Raw genomic sequence first — 12,540 nt, forward strand, 5'->3', positions numbered from 1 at the left:
TTTTGACTCTTCTACATTTCCTGTAACACAAATAGTTTCTGGCTAAAATTGCACATAAAAACTGCTTAAATATGATGCAGAATTGAAACAAACCAGCATTATTTTTGTATAGACCATGGTAAAATACTGCATTCAAGTTAACACATCGCTAATTTTTTACTCTGAAATATTTTCCTTGAACATTTACACCTACTGCATGTGCATAAAAGGAGATTCAGATATATGAAGTATGTAACAGCAAAACTTGACAAATGACCAATTAATATAATATAAAAAGACATATTTTGTCATTAGGTTTTCCAGTTAATTGTGTGGTGATATTGTCCTTTAGTTTTGGTGAGGGAGGATTTAACTGATATGGGAACATCCTGAGAAGATCAAACACTTTTTTTCATAGATAATATATGTACATTACTATTGACATGCTACATATTACGGTTTCTGAGAAGCCTAATCTGTCCTGAACATGAAAATATATGGACGGGAAATGTCTTGACTACACTGCTGGCCTGGAAATACAGAGTGAAAGTGTCAAAGCCTCATGTTGAAGGAGCTAAACTCGGCCCACGGGTAGAAACACTATACTAAAGCTAATTTAAGAGCATGTTTGAGTGATCTTCATGAAGGGCCACGACAGACCGTTACCCAGCTGGTTGCAGGTCTCACAGGTTTGGGTTGAAATTCTAGTTTAACACCCAGAGGCTTGAAGGAGACCCGGGTCTGTATACTACCTAACATTCCACCGTCAACGAATCACTACAAACTTGGTTCAGATTTTAAAATACTTACCTCACAGAATATAATGTTTTTCCTAATAAATACGATTATTTATGCAGTAGGATTTTTTGGTTCCTTTGTTACTAAAGTAGATTATGAATCCATTCAATAATGCAACAATACAGCTGGTGGAAATCACAGACGGTACTGCACTGTTGTGTTTAACTGCGTCCAAGCTATGTGAACTAAAGTGTCAAAGAGAGAATGAAATGAAAGAAGACGTAAAATAAAAAGGCTATACATTTTCATGTAGTAGTTCCCTTATGAATAAATAGGGGAGCATTCAATTATTATCTATAATGTAAAAAAACTGTCAGTTTGCATGAAGACTTTGACTCTGAATTACACACAAAATAGTTTCACTACTGAACATACATACATAGATGAAATATGTTGAGGTCTTCAGTTCACAGCAAGCACCAGAAACCTGGTAATGAGGTCAAAGGTCAGAACAGCAGCATTATAATATGAAACTGAAACTGTGGATAAACAAGGTTTACGCGCAAGTCCGGTCAAAGGACTTTAGGGGTAGAAGAGTTGCATAATCCCACCTGTTATTCAAGCTCTTGCTTGGCTGGAATTTGAAACATTTCAGTGTAATTAAGTAGCAGCTTTGAGCAACAGTCACTATGAACAATGTGAGGAAAATCTTAATGAAGATTTATAAAAAAAGAAAAATCCTCTTTGCAGCACATACTTGTTTTGGAACGTTGTAACATTAGCATGCTAGCAAGCTAGCAAAGTAACAGGTCCTTATCCTGTATCTCTGCATGAATTATTCTATTATCTGTTGGTAAATATAAATATTTCAATAGCAAGATCTCTTCCTGTAAAACAAAACAGGGGGCCTATAATAAGTATATCCAATCAAATGTGATTTGAGGTGACTAGATAATCCTGTCCATATAAAAAAAAAAATAATTTTTGTGGATCCTGTAGTATCCACAGTATCATCGGTCAGAGGTGTGTTTGCATGTTAACATTTAAAAGAACATTGCTGAGATTTAATCCTGTGGTTCTTCAGAGACTTCATGCTCACTAAATCACATTTACTTCAGAGAAATCAGTATAAACTGCTCAGGATTTGATCAAATCCCTCCCATAATTGTACTCCACATGCATATTCTGTTGCTGTACCTTGACTCTAACTGCAGTAAAGCACTTCTACAGAAAACCGAGTTCCAGATGGCAGGAGTAACTGAGAAAGGCATGAAAGAGAAACTTATTTGTGCATGAACAGAACCAACAGTGTTGATATTTGCATCGAATCCCAACTTTATTAAGGTAAACTGTATACAACCCCAGTCACAGAGCAACATGGCTACCGCATGGAAAATCTCCAAAGTCCAACTTCTTTGTACCGGCTACAGGTCACACTGTGTTTCCGTACAGCCAGGCAGAAGATGAGTGATATTTGAGGTAAACAGAAAAAAAGAAAAACAAACTCTATTGGCATATGCAACTTTCTTTTCAACCATTAGTGTAATAGTCTTCAAATATCAGAACCGGGGTCGACCCGCTCACAAATATGGTGATTTGATGACAAAAACGGGCAAAAGTTTTAAATCACTACTTCATTTAATGCATTCACTCAAAGACAGAGGTGTTTAAAATAGCCTCAACCATATGTTTGATTCTGGACCGACCCCGGTCCGTCCATGCATAAACGTGTCTGCTGACAGAAGGAGGGAAGTGTAGCGACAATTGATTTATCATGAAGATCAACATGAAACCAACACGTCTCATGTTCATCTGTCAGTGTTTAAATCAATTCCACATGACAGGCGGGCCGAGAGCAAATGAAAGAAATCCAGCGCACCAACTCAATTTGACTAAATATTCACAAGAGGTCACTGTGTCAAAAGGCTGAAAGAACATCGCATCACGCTCACACACATTACCTTTAAATTCCACCCATGCAGGATTTTCTCAAAGAGCATCGCTGTTAAACCAAAGACACACGAGGCGCTGGAGGTGTCAGGCACGTACAAGTTTCAACTGAGTAACAGACAATGTGCCCTCTGACAGACATAATGGAGGCCCACCACTCCTACAATGCATAACTGAACAAAACTGAGTAGCTTTGGTTGATTTCTGCACAGTTTTCCACTGAGAAATGATCACTTTTTCTAATAATGCATCTGATTATTGTATTGAAACATTAAACAGCAAAATACTTCTGTGTTGTGGACAGGACTCCCTTTTAAAGGAGATTCTGAATCTCAGTGGGAATATTCGTGGTGAAAAAATGCAAAAAAAGAAAAAAAGGAATTCATTTACCTGCATTGTATTGAGATGGAGGCAGTGATATTACAGACACCTCTACACCTGGACAAACTGGATGACTAGAAACCACTAGAGATAAGTAAAATATTTTCAGAATATTGTTGTTTTCCTCGCTACATTTTAGGAATTTCCTTAATTGAATGACCAACAAGTTGCCTGTGGACACTTTGCAGGAGATATGCTTGTTAGAGGGATCAAAGCCTGGATCCTCCCATTGCGGGACGTTTCCAGTGCTGTACCAAGACATCGTTTTGTAGTTTGACAGTGATAATCAATGGGAAAGTCCTACTTTTTCATCAGTTATCTTTTTCGCTGCTGTTGAGATTTTGCAGACGTGCTGTAGATGATGGGCTGCCGTCATCGCTGTAGAAGAGCAGAGCGATGACAGGAAGCAAAAAAATGGCTGAGTCATATTGTCCTTCTGGTTTTGCTGTTTTCCCCCTCAAACATTTGTTGATTCTTCACATTCTTCCGAGAAACAAACCTCGCCCTGTTCCTCCACACACTCTTCCCTAGAAGTATGCACTTGCACACTCCTGGCCTAAGTGCCCATTCATGCAATCTTTCTGCTCGCAAAGAGAACTTCGATATACAGAACCACAGGCTGTTGGGGGATGACACTTGCTCTATGCCCTTTACAATAAGAGGAGTGCATAAGTTGAGCAAAGAGATTCTCTGTGTATCATTCATCAGAGGAGAAAAGCCTGGGCTCACTTCATTTTAAGTCAGTGAATATGTGCACAAGTGCATACTTCAGGGTCGGGGTATGGCTAGATATCGGGACGTAGGCTTTAAGACAGAGCAGCAAGCCGGCAGCCAGCTCAGCAGCCCAGAGTCCCTGTCTCGCTTCCAGATGTCTGGGACCAGCCTGGTGGCACAGAGACAGACAGGAGAGGGGCACTGGCTAGCTAGCAGGGCAAGCTAGCTTAGTTAGCCATCCAGGCCTGCAGGTCAGACATGTCTTTGTCTTCTTCCTCCTTCTTCTTGGCTAAAAGGGAACAGAAAAAACATGAAATGTAATTATCTTACTGTATAGATTTTAGTGATGTGGATGGAATGCTGCATAGAGCGTGAATTAAGTGACATATGATACCCGGTTTAGATGGTAGTGCTGAAGATGGTACGCTGGGTAGAGGAACGTCCTCTGTTCCTTCGATTTCCAGAAGATTTCTGTCCAATTCTTCCTGCTCCAGCTCCTCCAGCTCAGCCATAAGCTCATCCTGAACACACACACATAAGTATTCAAGCAATCATGTTTGGATAGGGCTGGGATGATATTTTTATCTCCCGATTCAATATTATCACCATACTTAGACAATAATGGTTGAATTGTATTGTGATTCTTAATTGTTGCAATTTAAGTGTTCGATATTATGATTTACTGTGATTTTTGTTTGCTTTTTAACACCAGACCAGGGGAAAGAGTTGAACCATACACTTGTATAGACTTATTATCATATATCATATTTTTAAAAACATCGCACATCATGTCAGTCAGTCAGAGTTTTAAAGTGGTAAATAAAATACTTTTTAAAGTTACCTGCTACATTTAGTTCTTCTTGCTCGTCTAACCAGTGCCACGAGAAAATAATAAATGAAGCAGATGTGAGCTGTAGCTGCTGTTTAATAATAAATAGTTCAATGAAGTCTAATCTAATCTTTAAGTTGCAGAGTAGCAGACTTAGTGGGAGAGTTAGAAATGTGAAGTCAGCGGCTATCACTTATGTGAAATATATATATATATATATATATATATATATATATATATATATATATATATATATATATATGCCCGTGAGTATGAGCACAAGCGCTTTTATGTTAAGCTTGAGAAAATTGACTGTTTGTTAAGATAATATTCTCACAGTCACAATGCTAATTTGCCTTAGCACATTAATGGTAATTCCCATTAGGTTTTAGCATAGAGCAAACGGTGTGTGAGTGTGCATGTGTGTATATAAATATATATAGACATACACTAGTTTTAGAATGAAGGGCTAATTTCTCTCTCATTTCATTATGGTGCCAGCAGCAGCAACTAAAAGTGTACTTTCAGTTATGTCCTGAATTATTCATGACACTTTGGCAGAGCTCCAAAAGGGGCAACTATGTGCAATATTGCATTTTCCTATATTTATGGGTCAAGCCTCCTCAGGTCCAAGTGGAGTTGCCTGTCTTTCATTTTTGCAACTTGAGACCAAGTATCGAGTCTAGAGCTCTGCACATATAAAATACAGCACGCCTTTTATGAGCACCTCATTCTTGAGCAAACAACATTGGTTAATGAATTTAGACAACGCGGATATGCAGAGGTCCTAACACTGATAACACTGTTACTGCTACTCCCTGATAGTGCCAGGGCCATCATAAAGTATCACCCTCAGAACTATGGCAGATTAACTAAAGATCTTTAGACTTTAGATCCTGGTTCTATGGGCTGAAACGCATTTATGATTCCTGACTTCAAGAAACAGTTCTGGTCTATGTTCTCACCTCGTCATAATCTTCTCCGAAACCAATTGGTCTGGAAATTACATCTGAGATTTCTTGTGCCACTTCCTGTTGTTCTGTGATGTCCGCCATCAGGTCGTCTACTTTGTCTATGTCCCTGTGAAACAGGAGAGAGAGAGAGGGAGAGGGGATGAAAATGTTTGCATAAATACAAAAATGTCTCAGCATAAGCCAACGATGGATCATGTACCATTTACTTTACTTCCTACAGAGCTCCCTGCTTTGCTTACATTCTTTTGCTGATATCCTTGCTTTTCTCTGCCAAAAGTTTTAAAAAGTGGATCCTTTATATGTACATATGACAGAGACTAATGACAGAAGGTTGAGAAGGCTGCCACCATAGTTTTTAGCACTTTTATCATTTCTCAGTACTGTGCGAGCGTGACCTCCAAACAGCACAAGCCTCTTTGCTGTGTCTGCGACTGGAAACCTGGGATCAGGACAGAGAGAATATGGTCTGATGTTGTTTGCTGGGGCTGGTACAAACCACTGGTTCTGAATGACGAAAGGTGTGATAATACTATGTTGAGGCCAGAGAAACTAATCACACTGCGAGCAGTACGGCGGGCCAAAACCCAATTAATAGCAGTGAGACCACTGTGAGGCCCAAGGCCAGAAGAAATATTACATATAATAATAACTGTTTCTAAATGTCTCTTACATGTTTTCGTGTGCTGCTTTCATCGCCTTGGCAGCGTAACCCATGTTCTTCAGCACTTCTGTGTTGGTGTTGGCGTTCTCTAGCGCCTCCCTCTGGAACTCAATGGTAGACAACGTGCCGTCGATCTGAGCCAGCTGCTTCTCATAACGCTTCTTCCTCTTCAAGGCCTGCAGAGCCGCTGCAAAGAGAGAGAACAGGTGAGACACATTTAGTTCAGCAGACTACTCTTACTTATTGAAGCAGAAGCAGCTTGCGTCCTGTGAGTGTTGGAAGGACAGATTGGAAGCAGGGGGAGCTGTGCTGCATGTTGAATTGCAGTGTTTGTCGAAGCAGGACTCACTTAATCTGCTAAAATCTTGTCTGAGCCAAATCTCTGCATGCAGACGCCGTATGCCTCAGTCGGGCTATCTTAGGTTTGTCCTCTCACACAGAGGTCTGGTCTCATCCAAAATAACTGGGATAATAAAATTTCAAAAACCCGAGGGAACTGTTGGATTGGCTGAGATTTCCACCACTACAAAGATGACCTCTGACTGGTTTTGGTTAGGTATAAAAAAAGTGACATTTGTAGTATTACTGCTAAAATAATTGACTTGTCAGCTGTCAGAAAATTAATCAACAACTTTTTTGACAACTAATATCATGTCATTTATTGTAAAGCCATTTATAAAGCAAAAAATTCAGTGGTTCCGGCATCAATGTCATGCTTTTTGATGATTGTTAACTTATCTGAACTGGTCAGACAAAACAAGCAATTAAACATGTCAACTTGGCCCTTTAATTATATTCTGACGTTTGACAGACCAAGCACTTTGTTGATTGATCAAAAAAATAATCAGATTGATCAATAATGACAATGATTATTAGTTGCAGCCCCATGCATCATAATGATTTAATTTCATTATATAATTTAAATGTATTATAGCATGTACAGATTTAACAAACATTTTTTCATTAGCAATTAATCTGTATTTTTCAATCAAATGATCATTCATCCAATGAAAAATAAGAAACGCACAGAAATGATTATGTAAAACAGAACAAAAGGAATTCCCCTCTGGTGATGACATGGGAAATCACCTCACCTAAACCTGCTGAGTCATATGAGAGGAGGGACGAGGCTGATGAAGTAAAATGAGGCAAGTATGTCTGTGGAGACTCTCAGTCATCCAGGTCATGGTACTTCTACTATTTTCCAAAGGGCAACTGAACTGGGTTTCGAAGTAAAACATTTTCTACTTGCTGTCGCCCTCTTGAGCAGCAACAAGCAACTGAAACTATTAGTTAACTACAGTAAAAATGGCGTATTTGTGTAAAGAACAGTGTTGTTGGATTCAGACATGTCATACACTGCTGATAAATTTTAAATTTGTTCTGACATTTTGGTTTATGTCCAAATACCTGCACAATTAATTACATTTCCGTCAGCCTCAGCTGTACTTTGTGTTTGGTGCTAATTAGCGTGTGAAAACACTAAATTAGATAACACAGTAACCATTATACCTGCTTAGCATCAGCATGTTAGCATCGTCCTTGTGACCATGTTAGCATGCTTATGTGAGCACCACAGTCCAGAGTCCAGCCTCACAGCGCTGCTAACAGAGACGACCACAGACAACCAGTTTTCTATAATCGCCGGCTGTCGGCCGGATGTCTGGATATTATAACATTTGCACATGACTACTCTCTTACCGACACTTATTTAATCCTGGCTGTTTGTAACTTCATCTTTAACTTTTAGGCTTTTAGTCGTTGAATGTCTGGATCTTAAGTTCAGCTGAGCTAACGTTAGTTGCAGCTTGGCCCACTGCCCTCCAGGTGTCCTCTGTCTACTAAAAAGCACCACAGAGGTGCTAGTTTTTAAAGTGAAACTTATTTATTCAGTGTTTTGAGTGGTTTTATCACTGGGTCCATTTGTTTGGAGGAGGATGAGACCTCTGCGAATAATTTGGGCCTTATGTTTTGGTTTTTGCTACCTACAATGTTACCAAAATGTGATTTTAAATTCACAGATTTTAAGAGGTAGATTTTTATTTAAATGAATAACTGGGCTTTAGCTCTCTCACACACACAAACACACCTTTTATAAATCTACAGTATGTGGTTGGTCTGGTCTACCAGGAGCCAGGCTGCAGCTGACAGTTCCAGTTTCATCAGATTATATCATCATAGGCCCTATTCCTGGACTGATAACATTATTACCCAGCATCACACAAATCATTATGAGATTATCTGGGTTACACAATTGCATTCAGAACACCTTGGATTTTACAAGGTCACTTTCTGACCCTTTTTTCCATCATCGTCCTGCTCTTTTCTACTGAACACCAGACAATCTCAGTGGCATTTTACAGTAGTGACTCCCTCTTGCTTCCATGAACTCCATTCAGCTATAATGTAGATACATGAGTCAATGCCAAAGGTGGAGGCATTTTCACCATTGTTTCTGGCACTTTGGAGAGATTAATCCATGAACTTTAATTTTTTTTAGGATTTGTTGTCTGTATAACATTCAGGAATAAACTGCTGATGTACTGTGATTGCTCCTGTTACATAGACATTTCCTCACAATGATGCAATTTTTCGGTTCCTTCCTGATTACTTTAACTCTCTATAATAAATATATATTCCTCTCTTTGAGGAAAAAACAGACACTGCTAAACAGAGGCACAGACCCATATTAAAGTACCTGATGTGTGGAACCGTGAGAAGGAGGTGAAGCACAATAGTAAATGTGGAAACACCAAGTAGTTAAAATAAACCTTTGAGAGCCACTTTGAAGATGCGGTTCTTATGGTATGTTTGGTATGTTTGTTAAGAGGAATCTATTGATTTTGTGTATCAACAAGAATAACACTAAGTGGCAGAATGAAAAATCAGGTTTCAGGGTTGGAAGCTGCTGTACCATTTAATGCAGAAAGGGACTTTTAAAACCAGTTGTAAATGAGTTCATATGTGGTCTGAGTGTTAGTGTGGTGCCTTTTTTCTTAAGAGAGGGTTTCTGGTTACATTGCACATCTCTCAGCAACAACAGCCGGCAATCTGGCTGTGTGTAGTTAGGAGTGTGTCATGCCATATGTTCTTCCCACAATCACTGTGGGAAGAAATATCACCATAAATGGTGTTATCAAAACATTTTCAAAACTCTCCTCAAACACTACAGCTGAATGGTGTAAAACTACACCATGTTTGCCTTGGACCTACTCCAGCCTAATAAACAGTGAATTGTATGATGCAACTTTATAGCACTCTGCAAAAGCACTAATATAAAATATCCTTAAAGCACCATACACTACTTCTTTTTGGCTTTTCTTATTTTCAACTTGTGTAAATGCACACAAAATCTGCATGCACAAAAACAGTGATGGGCAGTGGCACAGTTACTGTATACTGTGCTCCTACAAGCTACTAACACCAACAGCTTCTAGCTTAGCTGCACGAAGCAAATTCAGCAGATGTGCTATTGGTCCAGTTCTCCTCCACTGGTTGGGTGATGCGACCAGTGTGTTGCTCAAAAGCTGAAATTAAACCTTCAACATGTTAGCAAAGCAAGCCATGTGTGCAGACAGACTGTTTGCAGCTCCTGCAAACAGTCTGTCTGCACACATGGCTTCTGCTGCTCCTCTGTTTGACCACTACAACAGACCTCCCATGTAGCTGATCAAAATAAAACACAGAGGTACTGTGCTGTGTTCACAGCCCTCTAAAAAGTATGGTGGTCACAGTAAAGGGAGTTGTTGACAGCATTATTTTCATTAGTACCAGTCACCATAGTGAATAGTGAAACTGCTGTGCTGGCACACCTGTTTATGTCAGCAACCAGGCAAGTAACTGAACATGATGTACTGAGTAACATTTCTATCAGCTGTCTAAGAGAGTAGACCATGTCTGACTAAAGGTAACAATGACAGTCAGCTGTCTTATCTTTAGCTCTAGTCTCTAAGCGCACAGAGTTGAAATGGGAGAAGTGTGACCGGAACAAACTGTAAGCAAACTAACCAGCGTGTAGTCACCTAAATCTGCTAAAAATTATGGTGGTTGTAACTGCAGGTATGTTTCAGCACTTCAAATAATAAAACCATAATCATAGCACATTTGTGCTGCAGCAGGCTAGATCGTGTAGCATTGTGCTAATTGTCTTTTCCTCTGAAGAGATGGAAAAGTTTATTATTATTGCCATGACAGCTTTTGACAGTTGAAAAATCCTGCCTTGGGAGAGTTTAAATTGCTGGTCTGAGTGTCTCACAGGCCTTAAACTGAACTATTCATCTTCCTCATAGTGTTATGAATGTGCACATCAACTATGGCTTTAACAGTATTACACCAGTGTCACAGCCTTCACATACACAATCAAAACTTGTTTAGGCACATCCTAATCATAAGCTTGGTCTATTGTTGATACTGATCAGCCAAACTTGACGCAGTCCTGGCCTCACCCTGTGACAGGTATGTGCCATATAAAGATAGGCCACCTGTCTTGACATGACATCAATTTGACATCTCACACAGTAAATAATTAATTAATAATGTAAGGCAGTCGTAGCCAGTTCACATACTTATGTGTGTAAATGTAACTATAGTTGACAACAAGCTTCATGTAACGACATTCACTAAGCTACAAATGTTGAAAGTGAAAAGGACAATCAGAAAAACAAACTCTTTAAAGTTCTTCGCAGAATCCCCAGACTATTTTTGCACTAAAAACACATAAGTAGGTGATTGTGTATGAAATTATTGACTAATATTGAGTAAAGCTTATATAGGCAAATAAATCAGACACAATTTTTAAAGTTTAGTTCCCATTGTAAAAGCAAGCTAAAAAAAATCAGCTATCACCTTTGTTTGGATTGGAGTCACGAGTGAGGAAATGGATTAACGATCTTTTTTAAACATGCAGCAGATTAAATATGTTTATCCAGATGTTTACAAGAGCCTTTAAGGGTTCTGGAGATACTTTCAACAAACTGACCCTTAATTACTTGTATAATGGTAATACATGGCAGGCACAACCCGGGGGCAGTACCACACATTTGGAGTGTAAATACATGTGGAGTAAACGGAGGTGGCCGTGGTATAGATATAAATGGAGACACAGAAGTTACAACATAGAGTAAATAGAGTACAAAGCTATTACACTGTGTGAATATTGAGCGTAATTGTTATTTATTACTACTAAAATCACATAGCAAGTCGCAGTTTTTTTCAAACTTCTGTTTAATTGTGGCTGGATTGTCAAGTCAATAAACTCGCCACAGTTGAAGCAGTTTGATCTTGACCACTTACAAATGCACCAGGAAAGTATGTGTTTATCTCAGACTACAGTTTAACAACTCTTCAGTTTTTAGCGCCTTCGTTGTTTAATAACTTTCTGACTTGTTGTGTGGGGTTTTTTTTGCTGTTTAAATTGTTTCACACTGTGCTGCCGTTAAAAAAAGGACATTTAAAAATGGAGTCATGCGGCTGTGTGGACAGACCCGTGTTCAGGTAACTGTCATCTGCCAACTTTCCTTTTCCTTCTCTTTCGTTAGCCTCTGGGCTAACTGACAAACTCCGCAGCGGGTTGACAAACGCGTCAAACCTCGCAGCTCAGAAGCTTTTCCTCACCTCGTTTGTTTTTCGTGCCGTTCTTCTTCGCCGTTATGAGCTCCTGGTCGATTTTCTTCTCTAAAAAATTCTGTTTTTTGGCCAACATCTCTTCAGTTTCCCTGAGTCGCTGGATAGCCTCCTGGGGTGTCGGCGCTTTACCACCCTTACCCCCGCCGCCGAATAACTTAGCAAATACCGACATGTTGTCTCTAAATGTGAACAATAACGGGTGTAATAACCTTTCACAAACTGCCAACACTTTGTGAAACCGAACAAGGAAGAGCTAAATTGCTCTGCTGTCTTTCTCGTCAACTACCGTCGCCGACGCTGTTGTTGTTCTCTCTTCTTCCGCCTTTCCAGAGAGGCCTCGTGATGTCATTACGTCAGCAGCATTACGTGACTCATGCGTGAGACATTACGGGGGGGGGGGGGGTTCTCCAGAAGCGCTTCTTGAACTACGTTTATTATTAGAAATCGTTTACATACGGGCTGAATAATAACCCTAAATAAAAGAACTTCAATTTATTATTTTTAACTCTTCTTTAGAGAATGATTAACATGTTGCTATTATTGCAATTGAGGTTATAGAAATCTGTACTAACCTGTAACTATTATTATTATTATTATTATTGTTGTTGTTGTTGTTATTATTATTATTAGTAGTAGTAGTAGTAGTAGTAGTAGTTGTTGTTGTTGTTGTTGTTGTTGTTGTAATACCT

At 39.3% G+C, this 12,540-nt stretch overlaps 1 protein-coding gene across 1 annotated transcript; it reads right to left on the bottom strand.

The window, feature by feature from the left end:
- Positions 1–2,028: 2,028 nt before the first annotated feature.
- Positions 2,029–12,168, bottom strand: chmp4ba (charged multivesicular body protein 4Ba). The gene is made up of 5 exons (XM_041951120.1): positions 11,840–12,168; positions 6,236–6,413; positions 5,557–5,671; positions 4,157–4,283; positions 2,029–4,051 (listed from the first exon to the last, which is right to left on the bottom strand). The coding sequence occupies exons 1-5, from the start codon at positions 12,021–12,023 to the stop codon at positions 3,990–3,992; spliced, it is 666 nt and encodes a 221-aa protein (XP_041807054.1). The 5' UTR covers positions 12,024–12,168; the 3' UTR covers positions 2,029–3,989.
- Between the last annotated feature and the right edge of the window lie 372 nt (positions 12,169–12,540).

Source organism: Chelmon rostratus, chromosome 2 (assembly GCF_017976325.1).
Source record: "Chelmon rostratus isolate fCheRos1 chromosome 2, fCheRos1.pri, whole genome shotgun sequence".
In the NCBI taxonomy this organism is placed as follows: Eukaryota; Metazoa; Chordata; class Actinopteri; order Chaetodontiformes; family Chaetodontidae; genus Chelmon; species Chelmon rostratus.